This window comes from Prunus avium, chromosome 7 (genome assembly GCF_965620075.1).
Source record: "Prunus avium chromosome 7, drPruAviu1.hap1.1, whole genome shotgun sequence".
Classification (NCBI taxonomy): Eukaryota; Viridiplantae; Streptophyta; class Magnoliopsida; order Rosales; family Rosaceae; genus Prunus; species Prunus avium.
The window spans coordinates 37,820,851-37,834,378 of NC_142290.1; the positions used below are offsets into that span (position 1 = coordinate 37,820,851).

At 35.0% G+C, this 13,528-nt stretch overlaps 1 protein-coding gene across 2 annotated transcripts; it reads right to left on the reverse strand.

Moving 5' to 3' along the window:
- Nucleotides 1–373: 373 nt before the first annotated feature.
- On the reverse strand, nucleotides 374–10,868 carry LOC110752573 (topless-related protein 4). 2 transcript variants are annotated; one of them, XM_021953256.2, is made up of 26 exons: nucleotides 10,710–10,868; nucleotides 10,407–10,502; nucleotides 10,132–10,311; nucleotides 9,894–10,007; nucleotides 9,632–9,790; nucleotides 9,351–9,528; nucleotides 9,142–9,265; nucleotides 8,581–8,693; nucleotides 7,776–7,944; nucleotides 7,519–7,628; nucleotides 7,335–7,404; nucleotides 7,130–7,203; nucleotides 6,867–6,962; nucleotides 6,688–6,783; nucleotides 5,564–5,691; nucleotides 5,210–5,444; nucleotides 4,967–5,131; nucleotides 4,807–4,896; nucleotides 4,482–4,628; nucleotides 3,538–3,645; nucleotides 3,267–3,446; nucleotides 2,479–2,607; nucleotides 2,298–2,393; nucleotides 1,661–1,849; nucleotides 1,159–1,325; nucleotides 374–1,052 (listed from the first exon to the last, which is right to left on the reverse strand). In XM_021953256.2, the coding sequence occupies exons 2-26, from the start codon at nucleotides 10,484–10,486 to the stop codon at nucleotides 857–859; spliced, it is 3,393 nt and encodes a 1,130-aa protein (XP_021808948.2). In that variant the 5' UTR covers nucleotides 10,487–10,502; nucleotides 10,710–10,868; the 3' UTR covers nucleotides 374–856. The 2 variants fall into 2 exon arrangements, with proteins under 2 accessions (XP_021808948.2, XP_021808945.2); XM_021953253.2 differs by having other exon boundaries at nucleotides 8,581–8,696.
- Nucleotides 10,869–13,528: the final 2,660 nt, after the last annotated feature.

A 13,528-nucleotide genomic window follows, 5' to 3' on the forward strand; every position in this document is an offset into this window, starting at 1 on the left:
CTATACATATCTACTGAAGCTAATCAACAAGGAACAACAACACTAGGTTTTCAAAATTAGGTACTAAGGATTCAAATTCTTTCCACTGTGTCAAATATCTATATGATGCACCAATAACGATCAACCCAGTTTTTCTTTTCTTTTTCCGCTTTAGAATTATCTACCAGTTGTTATGCCCATGTTTTGGGTCATTTAAACTTGCACTTGTTTTCTTTTTTCTTTACTTTTAGTTCATTAGATTGAAGATACTCTGAATTGCATGGAGTCAAAATTGACTGGTACGTAATGGAAAATATCCCACTTTCGTTCCGGTTCATTATAACTCTTTGAGTTGCTTGGCAAGACGCTACATTAACGAAAGGACAAAAGCACAGAGCAAAAAGATGATTTCTTATTAACACCTGAAAATTAACTCAAGAGTAGAGAAAACAAAATGAGTAATCATGTATGATTCCCAATTAAATTAATTTCTAAGATACTTAAATAACTTTAGAAGAAAAAAGGGATAAAATAGTCTAGACATGAACCAACCAAAGCAAACTAAAATATTTTGCTAAATTCCCTCATTGTCTGATCTCGACCTTTTGCCCGGCGGTGCTGCGTTGTCTTCAAAACTTACACTATAGTTCCATCACTTCTCCAATTATCCTAAATGAGGGGAAATTGCCTCACCTTAAAATGCCACTATAACGAATTCTACTGGGTTATCGAATTCTACTGAGTATCCTAAAACTATAAATACCTAAATCTGCAACTTCCCCTCAACAAATAAATAAAATATGGTGAGACCAGGAAAAGGGATCACACAGAAGAGATACACTCAAGATCCTCATTGGGAGCCGTGCACATGGAATTGTCACCTTTGGGGTTGATCTGAACCAGCTGCTCCAGAAGTGGTGCTTGGCCCAGCACCATTCTCAATCGGAGGGGAAGTGCCCCATCTTCCTTCTGATTCTAAAGGCTCAAGCACATGCACTCCACCATCTGTAAGTCCTAATGCAAACTGATTGGGTTCGGATGGATGTGCGGCAACAACGAGAGGATGCACAAAGCTGCTAAAACGTTTATTGTTAGATATGTTATTTACAACACAGAAAGACTGCAAATATCCTAGGAAAAAAAAATTATTATCTTCACTTTGCTTACAAAAATACATACCTGGGATTTGGAGGTAAATAAGCAGTAGGTAATATTCGGCATCTCAATCTAAGTGTAGAAGCAGTGAGAACCCCCACACTTCCATCTTCAAAGCTAACATAAATTGACTGGCTATCACAGGAATACGTAGCATGTGTGATTGGACCACTAGCTTCTCGAGGAACAAACTACATGAGAAACATAGTTCCACAGATGTAAGTAGCACTAAGTAAAACCCAAACAAAGTAAAAGCAAACAATTAGACACATTAGAACATCACAATCACCGAAACATTTATCTTAATGCTTGCTTGCGCTCTTACTAGATACAAGCTTATGTAGGTGGCACTAAGTAAACCCAGTGTTGTATGCATGAAATGATCAAGGCCCATGCAATAATATCTATTTTAATGCTGGCTGTGTTAATCTGAACTAACAGGATTTTTTATTATTTAAAAAATAAAATAAAATATACTAATATTTTTATACTCAAATAAATTTAAGCAAAAAATAAACCATTGCACCTGCTTGAGGCATTCTAATTTTGGTGCTTCGTATATGGCTATCTGTGTTTCATGAACTGCCAGCAAAAGTGTCTGATCTAAGTGAAACTGAACTCGGGTATCTGCAAGAGGAGCAGCAGCTCGCCCACTTGGAATCTGAAGAAATTTACTGGCCTGCTTCTCCCATCCATCTGTGTTCCAAACACACAACTGCAGCGAAGAAAAATAAAAGCATTGATGACTTAACAACTCCAGTACCAACACCTAGTCAAACTATTGAAGCGTCTCTTGCATGAAGTTCAAGGACAGAAACAGAAAGACTATATTGGTTAAAAGCAAGAGAGTCTAAAACCAACAGCTTTTTGTAAAGGCCTGAGGCAATCAACACCTAAGTGACTAAGTAAACCACAATTCTAGAGAAATGCATTTCAGAAAAGCATTCTCCACTTACGGTTAAATGAAATGATTTCAATGTGAATCGTCAAATGCAACCAGGCAATCAGTTTGCTATGAAGTTGAACTATAAACTATCTGGATACTACATTGATCCGTTTTGGCTTGGCCACTTGTGATAAGTTACTTCTGTTAGTCACTAGTTCATTGCTTAAAGCCTTAAAGGCACTGTGACATGCACAGATATAGACTCGCACATTCATACCTGGGAATCAGCGCCTGATGATACAAGCACATTAAGAACATGAGAAAAGGCAAGGCCTGTTATTCTTTTTTGATGTCCCTTCAGCTTGGTTTTAACCTGTGAGAGGAGCATCCAGATTGTAAGCAATCAATATTCCAGATATCATCACAAACTGACAAATTTAAGTTCAGTGAACAGAGACCTCATCAACCCGAACATTGTAAATTTGGATGGAAGAATCTTCCATTCCTATGGCAATGATATTATTGTCTTGAGGATGAAACGCCAGATATGTTGCAGCTGGTGGCGGGGGCATGAATGTTGTCATTGTCTGCAATTCAAAAGGCATAACAATATCACAACAATATAAAACGATGAGTGTTGTTATTGTCTTTTCTTTTCTTTTCTTCCTTTCATTGTCTACAATAAAGGAAGCATAAGAATGATAATTTATAACATCGTAGAAGTAACTTCAATTTTCATGCCACCCAAAGAAAGTTAGCTACATCCGATTGAAAGCAAATAGAACACTGACAGTTTCACCATGAGTGCTTCTATTACCAAACCAAAATATGCTCATCCCAACCCCTTTTTTAAAAATATTGTCAATTACCATTTATCCTTCTGTATAATTACCTTCCCTAGATTTACCTAAAATGACATAGTTTAAACAAATCACACAAAACAGAAACAAACTGAGCAAAAATGAATATAATTAGGTTTTAAGGGTATTTTAGAAATATTGGTGGGTAGATTGAAAAATATGATTCTTTTTTTTTTTTTCCTGATTTTCAATAGGTGTATGCAAAGTAGATGGTGGAGTAAGCATTTTGAAGGACAGTACAGAAGCAACACTGTCTTTTTAGATTGTCTTACGCATGGCACTTCAAAAGTTTCATAGACGATGCATATTCAGTATCTTATCTTAAATTAATCAACCAGTACACTAGATGTATCGAATGAGAGAAATGTTCAGAGGGAACAACCTACCTTAAATGTCATCATATTGAAAAGGGATATTTTCCCCCCTGAAGCTGACATAACATATGAGTCATTCTTTGAAAGTGCAAAGCATGGAACAGCATCTTCAGGGTTTGTATCGCTTATATCATTGGTCATCAATATTCCACTTGCAGGTTGCCACAAGTGGGGTACAGTACTAGCTGTGGCCTACAAGAAATAAACATTTTAGTAAATGGCAAGCTTAAGGATACATAAAAAGTTACAAAAATGCAACCATCTCTGTTAGGAATTCTAATACCTTGGTCGTGTTTCGTTCGTTTCTTTGCCATTTCCAGAGCTTGTGTACAGCATTAGATGATAATGCCAATACGGCTAGTCCTGAATTTGTATAAATTAATCTAGAAACCTGAAATAATTATCAATACTCAGAGCTTGACATTAAAACATACATAGTTCTCATGAAAATGTTTTAAAAGGAACAAACATCAAATGCATATAGTACAGAGATTCACCATGTAGTGTTTGTACTGATATGTTTTAAAAGGAAATCACAAATCTTTCCGCAAGATTAATTTTGGTTTGAGTACAAGTCATATGCTTAAAAAAGTAACTCACTGAAAATTACAGCACAACATAATCAATGTACTCTAAATAAAAAGGATGAGGTTTTTCCACAACATTGCTCTTTATCTACAAGGTGTAGCATGCATGATGCACAAAGAAAAGAAAACAGAACAAAGCATAAAATATAAACCTAAAAATTTACAGATAAATAATCCTGACTCCTGTATCTCAATTTAACACTGGCACGAGTGGGTCAAACATCCATTTCCACAAGCAGAAAAAAAGTTCTACAGGATGTCTCACAGTGTTAGAATGCTCAAGCACGTTATATAAGTATGCATATAAAGTATAAGACCATATAAGGTTTGAATGGCCCATCTTTTGAAAAAGTATTTATTTTCTTTGCAAGGTCAAACTAAGTTGTAAAAACTATGCTAACAAACAGGTTTATCTCAGATGAACAATCACTGGCTAATGATGCAACAAGAATAGAGATAAGAATGTGCTTCAAGAAAGTAAAATAAGGGGTAATTAAACACATGTGAAATATTGCAGGAAACAAAGATGGAATGCACAGTTCATAAAGAGCCAAGGCATGGGAAATATTTGAATGACTACAAAAGATAATGCAATAAAAATTATAAGTTTTGACAATTTAGGACAAAAGAGAATCAATACCCTCGTTGCTGTTAAACTATCAGGGAGCCTCAGTGACCGGCATTGTGATGGTTCATTGATTTCAGTCAGTTTCCAGATCCTGGATTTTTCTCCCGACTCATCGGCAATTCTAGGTTTCACGTCAACCAAACTTCGACTATCACTGTTCTACAAAAACTCCAAAAGGAAAAGGTTAAACCATTGAATATCACAACACCCTTTTTTACTAGTGGAAAAAAAAAAAATTCAAACACATCTCTTATGCATAATCACATACATTTTGATAGGATCATTAAAACATAAGTTATGTTGATGATGGTAATATGAGAGAGATCATGACACTCACCAGTCCAACCATGGCTGCCACTGGAGCAGCTCGCTCTCCAATGCTTGTTCCAACTATGCTGGAAGACCCAAATGCTCCTAGTGGCGGGGCCTGCATATTAACGATGCATTTAGCTAATGAGTTTTAAGTTTAACAAGATATGGAAAAGTTGAAACTTTACCTTCACAGCAGCCACAGAAGCAGCTCTTGAAGCATCAAACGTACGACTTTCTGCAGTTCTTAGCAACCTAATTCCATCAGAATTTGCAAGTATTTTAATACCATTGTCATTCGTTGATGCAGCTAACAGTATTCCTTCCTTGTTAAATCTAATAGTGGGAGAAGCCTGCGGGTTTATAAGATCGTGATGATTATCTGGGAGGAACAGTTATATTGAGAAAAATAAACAAGTTGTAGTGCCTACCGGCAATCCACCATCTGCATCAGTACTTATCAAAAGGTTGACGTTGTCCATGTCCCAAAATTTGACCGTGAACTCATCACCAGCCGCCAAGAACCGATTCTTAGTAGTATCAAACTGCACAACCCCAACAGTTCGCTTTGCAAGACCATGATAGGTACGCTTTACAGCTCCTTCACTTTCATTCCACTCCACCAAGTATGAATCACCTTCTTTATTTGTCCCACATGAGAACAACCTATGTTGTTCAGAGATGATACAAAGATGTCCATAATAATATCACACATAAAAGAAATAAAAAATATCACATCACTAAAACAAGAATGACTTTGTAAAGGGTGCAGAAAATATGCCAACCTTGTTCCATCAGCACTGTATGCCATGGTGGTAGAAGAATGGCCTGGTGCATCATAGTCAACTCTTGAGCCCACAGTATCATACAACCATGCCTTTATTTTTCCATCAGTAGCTGTCGAGAAAATAAACTGAAAAGGAAATAGCAGTAAATCATAAATTGTTAGTACTATATAATCGTATAATCTATTAAACATCAAATTAAAGTTACTAATAACTAAAACTGCACAGGATTTTTTTTTATGTTGAGAGCCCCCAAATATTTGTTTTTTCTATGTACTTGATGAATTAGTTTCTTATTCCCCCATCTGGTGAAAGTAAGAGTAATATGGAGCAATTCACCAATCTGTAGAAAGTTTTTTAATTCGAACTTAACAATCCATACTTCTAAACATCTTGAGTAGCTTTTACCATGTTGTGGACATCCCAAAGAATAAATATGGGAAAGTGGTGTCCAAAAATATAGCAGAGTTGAGTTCCATTCATTTTCAAATCTTTGAATGAAATAACCAGCTCTTATGTAATAACTGTTCCACATTAATTATGCACAGAAAAAAAATTGAAACTTGTTACTGGTCATTTTATTTTTATAAGAGCATCTACAATCATGCTCTCTATTTTTTAGTTAAATATAGCTAAAAACACACAAAAACTATTTTAGGAGCTCTCTATAAAATTTGAACTCCAATCATACTCCCTAGTTTAGGGAGTCATAAATACTATAATTATTTTTTGATTCAATATGATTGGTCAATCTCTATAAAAAAAAAAATATATATATATATATATATATATATAAGAATTGTTAGTATTAATTAAAACTTTAAAATATGCATAAAACAAAGCGGCATTAAATTATAGGGAGCCACTAGGAGCCCTTTCTCTCTCCTCAGATTTAGGAGCTCCTAGAGGTCTTCCCTATTTTAGGAGGTGGATAGGAAGCATGGTTGGAATTGTATTTTTCCAATTCCTCCCTAAAATTTGTCTAAGGAGGTGGTTTAGGGAGCCCATTGTGGATGCTCTAAACAATACCTTTTCTGGAGAGGGGAGGGGGTAGGGACAAAATAACCAAAAAGCTTCAATTTGCATTCCAGGTTATCAACATGATAAAATGAAACAGATATTACCTGGATATTCTCCTTGTGATGTGGACACACCGAATATACAGGTGCTTCATGGCCCTCAAAAGTATAGTGCTTAGTCCCAGTGACTGCATCCCACACCTGCAGAATATTGAAAAATCATAACTGACATTGAACTTGAACCTGCACAATCACTTTAGAATTAGTTAAGTCATAGATCAAACCTTAATGACCCTATCCTCCCCACACGTGACAACGCACAGCTGTTTGTTGGGATATGAGAAAGCAAGATCATTTACACTTCCAGCATGAGCCTCAATCTGAAAACAAGAGGACAACCACATCAATACTTAAGTCAATTTACCCCCATACAGAAACATGAGACATCTAGCGAGAATAGGAACATATGTAGGAGATTAAAAAAAAAAAAAAGCAAAATAAAATAACAAGATAACTATCTTCGAAGGGATGGGTTAATGGAACAGACCTCTAGGTGATTTCGTAAATCATCACCACCCTGATAGGAGTATATGTGCACGATGTGCTTAGAGTATGCAACACCTGCAGTAGAAACCTGATTGATCATAACCAGCTTAAGATTCATTTCCTATTTCTTGGTAACACTTTCTTGTGATGAATTAGCAGGTGTCTACTTCACAATATGAGAATAAAATTAAATCACCTATGCTTACCAAAAAGTGTCCCATCAGGGCTCCACATGACACGGTTGATTGATGCTGTATAGTCATTGGCCAAAGATGCCTATTGGACAATGAAAAGGGGAATGTTCTTTCATAATAATGACAAATAATGACTCTTCTGAAATGCATCCATAATATACTCAATTTCGAATTATTAGAGAATCAAAAGCCAAACCTGCAGTGCCACTGAACATGCTCCAAGATCCCAGACTTTGAAGTTCTTAATAGCAATCTTTTCATGGCTTGGTAGCTCATATATCATGACATCACCCATGTTTGTTCCGACTGAAATGATAACATAGCTTATTACTTGAAGGGGAACATAACAGCTATAATCCAACAGTTAAAAAATGAAATAAAAAGTGAGATAAAAAACAATAATTTAAATTGTGTGGAATTGGAGAACAGCTCTCTCCACAAGTAGGAGCTTACCAAGAAGTATAATTTGTTGCAATGGGTGGAAATCCATACTCTTGACAGCTGAACCTGGACTTAAAGTCATAACAACAGACCTGGGCAAGTCATCAGAAGAGTAGGAACTCTGACCATGGCTCTGGTTAGGAAACGCAACAGGCAGCATATTTACTGGCAGATTATTGGCCTGTTAGAAATTAAGTTAATAGAGAACAATTTACATAAACTAAGAAGTTGAAACTTGAAATTTTTCTTTAAAATAAAGCCAGGATACAGATCTTTGGCAACAAGTCAAACAATGCATGTCACAAGTCATGTAATGCAGGACCAATCCCATCAGATTAACAACCATATACTTTAATATTAATTATGATAGGCTGTAAAACAGAACAGTACTGACTCGAGATGTTATTAATGCTTAAATTGCATTCTATTTAAATCCAAAAATTCGTCCAGCTAACCAACTAAATTCCAACAAAAACAGAATGTTCCCTGTTAAAAAAGGAACTGATAAGACACAATTGCTTAATCAATGCCTCACCAAAAATACAAAGCACCCTTCCTTATCAAGCTGTGTTCTCGTATATTGCATAAACATAAACTTAACATTTTGTTACCTACCTTTTAAGAAACAATTTGTTAAAGAAAAAAAAAATTGCAATAACTGGTTTTTTTTTTTGGTTGGGTCGAACTGAAACAATTTTAATATTACATGGTCAAATGAATGTACATCAAAAGAGCGGAAAACTTATAATTTAGTAATATAACTCAGACTTCCAGCAGGTAAATCAGAATATGCGAAAATTAACAGATAGATTTATACTTCATCAGTTATTCCGAATGGTCTTGATCTCTTCAGCACGTGTTCAGAATCTGCTGTTTGATAGTCCATAGTTGGGTTATTGGTAGGAGGAGTTCTAGGCCGCTTTAACATGGCTGCTATCAAGATAAGTAAATACATAAAGAGTAATAAGAAAATAACAAGCAGAAAGCGTGTGTTCAATGGAAATAGAATAAAGTGAGCATGTCATAAAGCATTTCAGAAAAAATAAAAATACAAGCTAAACCTAATAAATTGTCCATAAACTTCCATGCTCTCACAATCTGTTGACCATAGTACGTCACCTTTTCGTCATAAATATTTTCATAGGAGGTACAAAGGGAACATCACACACAATCTAAGGATGAAAAGGACAAAAAATAAACTACGGACAAAAGATGAAAAAGGAACGCGCAAGTTAAATGTGTAACACATTTTCTTGACATATACGGTGTATCTTGTACAATTTAGGACAACCACAATAATGGACAAGGCTTCTCATCAAAGTTTTCACATAATGCATTTTGAAAATTTGAAACCCATTAAAAGGTAACACCACAATACCTGCATTGTTAGCTGCGGCCAAACCAATAGGCCCAGCAGAAGCCGAGGGATGAGGCACAGGTGATGGATTTGCCATCCATCCCGCAAGAGATGTTGGAAGAGCAGCTGGTGCGGGCTGAAAGGGCTACATACATACACACCCACAGTCAAACTTCAACTTATAGACAGTTTGACTTCCAACAAAACTATATTTTTTCTGTTCTACTTACCCCGTGAGCACCCAATGGTGGGAAACCCCCTGTCTTAGGGACCGCCCCCATTAAGTGATTAGTGACAGGGGATGGAGCCCTGGCACCATTTGGTTGTCCACAACTGTGGTCTACAAATAGGGTCTTTATGTCAGGGTTAGGCCTCGGATTCTTGCAAAGCTGATGCTGCCAGTTTAAACTGCAGTTGTAATGACACAAAAGTTAGGAAACTATATATCTCACAATTAAAGTAAGGAAAAATATAGAGCGTCAGACACACGAGGCAGGAGCTTCTCAAGGACCTCTGATTAATAAGAGTCCGCAATCTTGAGTTCTTCAGGGTAGGAAATTGAAGCTTATCACGAAACAACGGGTTCGCCTCTATTAACTTTTTCAGTTCAGCAAGCATTATGCTCCTTGCAGACTTTGTATCACCATATTTAGATAACTGTTCATTATCCCTGAAAAGTAATGCATACCAAAAATAAGAGTAACGTCATAAATATAACAGAAACGCGAGCCAGCCAATTATAACAACAATAGTACAAGACAATTTGTCCTCACCTGAAGTTATCCAAAGTCAACAGCTGGGTAATTTCCTTAAAAAGTTCCTCATTAAATGCTGCAAACACTTTCAAGTCCTTAACTAAAATGTCCACAGCTTTTGCTCGATCCCGCCTACAATAATCATTTATTTACTTGTTAAACAAACGGGGCAAATAAATTTCAACAGAGTAAGCTCATCAACAATGATTAAACATAATACCATATATTAAATTTTAAAAAAGTGTAGAAAACCTACTTGTCTAAAGCTTCAAGGTACTTCTGCTTGCGAATTTCAAAGAAGATCTTCATAGAGTATCTATTATCATCAACCTTTGTGAAACCGGACAAATACTTCTCCACCTCCTCCCACTCCCCATTTGTCACCATGTCGTCGAAATACCTCATGTTAAAGAAAAACCCCGACTCTTGCTCCAACCTCCACACCCACAATCACAACATAATTAAATAAAAATTGAAACAAATTAAACTGAATTACAACAACCTACAAAATTAAAACATAATTGAGCATACTTGTGAACACTGTCTTTAAATTTTTCTTCATCCAGAAACTGAAGTATGAGAAACACGAGCTCTCTGCTAAGCGAGGACATCTCTGCCCCTGACTCCCTGCCAAGCCTAATTAAGTCAAAGATCTAAACCCTCTTGCCTCAATTTCGACAAAACTGCGACACAAAAATTCCTATATTGCGTGCAAAAATTAAACAATATATATATGGTTTCAGTTTGAAAAATTAAATAACAAAAATTATTTATTAAAAAAAAAATCAAGACGGAACAAAATCAGATAGAAAAATGAGAAGGAAAAGCAGGTACCTTAATGATATCGATGGCTCAGATCGGAAGGATTGAAAGCTTTCTCGCTCTAGTTTCTCTCTCTAGCTTTCTTTATTTTGGAGTTGTGGAGCTCAAGTATTTATACGGAGAAGAAGAAGAGGATTAGGGATTTAGAGGAGAGAGAGAGAGAGAGAGAGGTAGATGGTAGCAGACAAATTAAATAGCGTGAGCGAGAACGAGATGAGATGTATTGGAATGATAAGCGGTATGATAAGCCAGTGTGGTTATAAATCAGCGAATATCATCCTTATATAGGTGATAAGTGCATGTGCTTATAGGGTACGTGTATCGCTAGATTTGGAGTTATTTTCGGCTGGATTTGCGCGGCCTTTAGTTGTTGTAAATTTCTAAATTATTATCAAATCACAATTTTATTGGTATTCGTATACCTCAAAATATTGTTACAATTGTAATGCCCATCCCTTGATAATATACTTTCTTGATGCTTCTCATGTAGTGAGCATATAGCAAGAAAATATATATATTCATAACTCCTCCCATTATATTATGATGTTTCTCAAAATTTGGCATCGATCCGAAATCAATTGGTAAAAAAAGTGAGTCGTATTTATTTGCTCATAAAAATTATATAATATATAATTTGGGTGCTAATTTTTTTACTTTCATTTTGTCTACTTACACTCCATTTTGTTTTTTAATATTTTTTATTACAACAATAAATGGAGTATAAGTAGACAAAAAAGAAGTGATAAAATCAGCTTTAAAAAAAAAATTATATGTCTGTGCTCATGAAAGTTATATACATATATAGGCTTTTTAGTTGGCATAGTCTCTAAATTTAGACTCGATTTGCATTTTGGTTTCCAAATTTGCAAAATGATTGGTGTAGTCCCTAAACTCAACTTTCGTTAGCAATGTTGGCCTTCCATCATATTTGTTAAATTTTCTATAAATTTAAGAATAAAATTGTCACTTAAAATTCAGTCCCCATCACTCACACCAGACACCGTTCCCACCACCACTTGATACCCAAATCCATCATTTCCACCACCATAAAAACAAATAAAAAATAACAAAAGTCAATTGCCTTCTTTTGAGTTTTTTATTTACACCTGTCAAACATCCAAATTCATCCAAGTTACACCACGAGATCTTCCCTACCTAGCCCCACAAGATATTTCCCCTCGGCCAATTCCCCACCAAATATGTCCCCCAACTCTATTTTGACCCGATTAATTGAAAAAGAAATAGAAAGAATGAGGAGGGAAGTAAAAATACAATTGTGCCCACTAGAAAGAATGTACAAATATCGTTTTGCCCCTAAATTTAACCCCAAAAAAAAGTAACGAAAGTGGAGTTCAAATACTATAGTCATTTTGCGAATTCAATAACTAAAATGTAAATCATATCTGAGTTCAAAGACTAAGGCAACTAAAAAACCTGCAATATATAATTCAATATACTTTTACTTTTTGAAAGTTCGATGAAAAATAGTTTACGCTTTACTTACGAGAATAAGGAAAAATATAAATGTGTCATGAGTTACGCATTTTGGAAGATGATAAATTGTCATTTTCGTCACGAACATTGGCTTAATTAAGTTGGCTATAGTAGATTTGCACCCGAATTTGAATACCCTCTTTGTAATTTAAATTAATTAAATTAAAATATTACACCATTTGTATAAAAAAAACCTTTTAGTCAAGCTCATCAAAGTTGCATGAGGACTCATACTACTTTAAATAGCCGGTGCAAGACAATTATGTGTAGCGTGCAATATTTCTTTAAATATATATAAAAAAAAGACATGTTATATGTCTTTTGTTTTTTTGGGCGACGCAGGTGCATGCATGTGTGGATATGTATCGAATTATGGAACCAAAAAATATATATGGAAACCGTAGTAAAGTCTTGCCAAAATGTAAAGAAACCAATAATAATATTTTAAAGGATAAAATAATTGAGTAAAAAACCTTCAAACTTTGGTGAGTTAAAAGATACATATGAGCAAGCAAGTGTAGGGGATCCTCCATAAAAATGCATTTATTACAAGAAATGACATGGCTAATTTTGCTCAATCAAACCAAGTTTTGCCTTTACCTCTAATTTTCGGTGAAAGTTGTTAGGGTGGTTGGTCACTATTTGCCATTTGCTGCATATGGTCTGTCATCATTTACTATCTTCTTTTTAAGGAAGGAAGGACGGAATAAAAACTACCACACAGAAAAAGCAAAAAAAAGTACATGCACCACAAAAGGAAGTGTATTTAATAGATTCCAAAGATTCGTATTTTCTGCTATTTCTATTTTAATTATGTGAATGTACCTATATATATATATATATTATTTTCTCAAATTAGTGACTATAATTATATATTAATGAGTGAATGAATACGTTCAAAATCTAGGGAAGACATTTCTCTGTGGGTGGATTATGTCCTTGTAAAAAAGTTTAGTACGGAAATATCTAATATACCCATTTTAATTAAATTGAGGTAAGACTTTAAGTATATATGTCACTCTTTTACTTATACAATCAATACTCTAAATTACAATAAAGTCATTTAATGAACAAACGTATGCACCCATTTTTTTAATTTAAAAAGGAAAAGTATGCACATGAATGCGTGCTGGACTGAAATGCTAGTTAAAGAATAAAGTGATGAATAAGAAAAGTCTTAAAGAATCAATTTATCGTTTCACTTTGATCGAGAAGATAATATTTATAGTAGCACGAGATATATTTATTATCAAGTCATTTTCACGTGGGATAACAACCACACGTCAATTCGTTCTGACGAAAGACATTTTAAACGGTTCTAATCAGATCACTTTGTA

Excerpts from the sequence above, each read along its gene's own strand:
- LOC110752573 (XM_021953253.2), bottom strand. The coding sequence starts at position 10,486 with ATGTCCTCGCTTAGCAGAGAGCTCGTGTTTCTCATACTTCAGTTTCTG. Across the intron at positions 6,784-6,866 it reads GGGAGGATAGGGTCATTAAG|GTGTGGGATGCAGTCACTGG; the intron begins GTTTGATCTATG and ends AATATTCTGCAG. Across the intron at positions 1,326-1,660 it reads AATTAGAATGCCTCAAGCAG|TTTGTTCCTCGAGAAGCTAG; the intron begins GTGCAATGGTTT and ends TTTCTCATGTAG.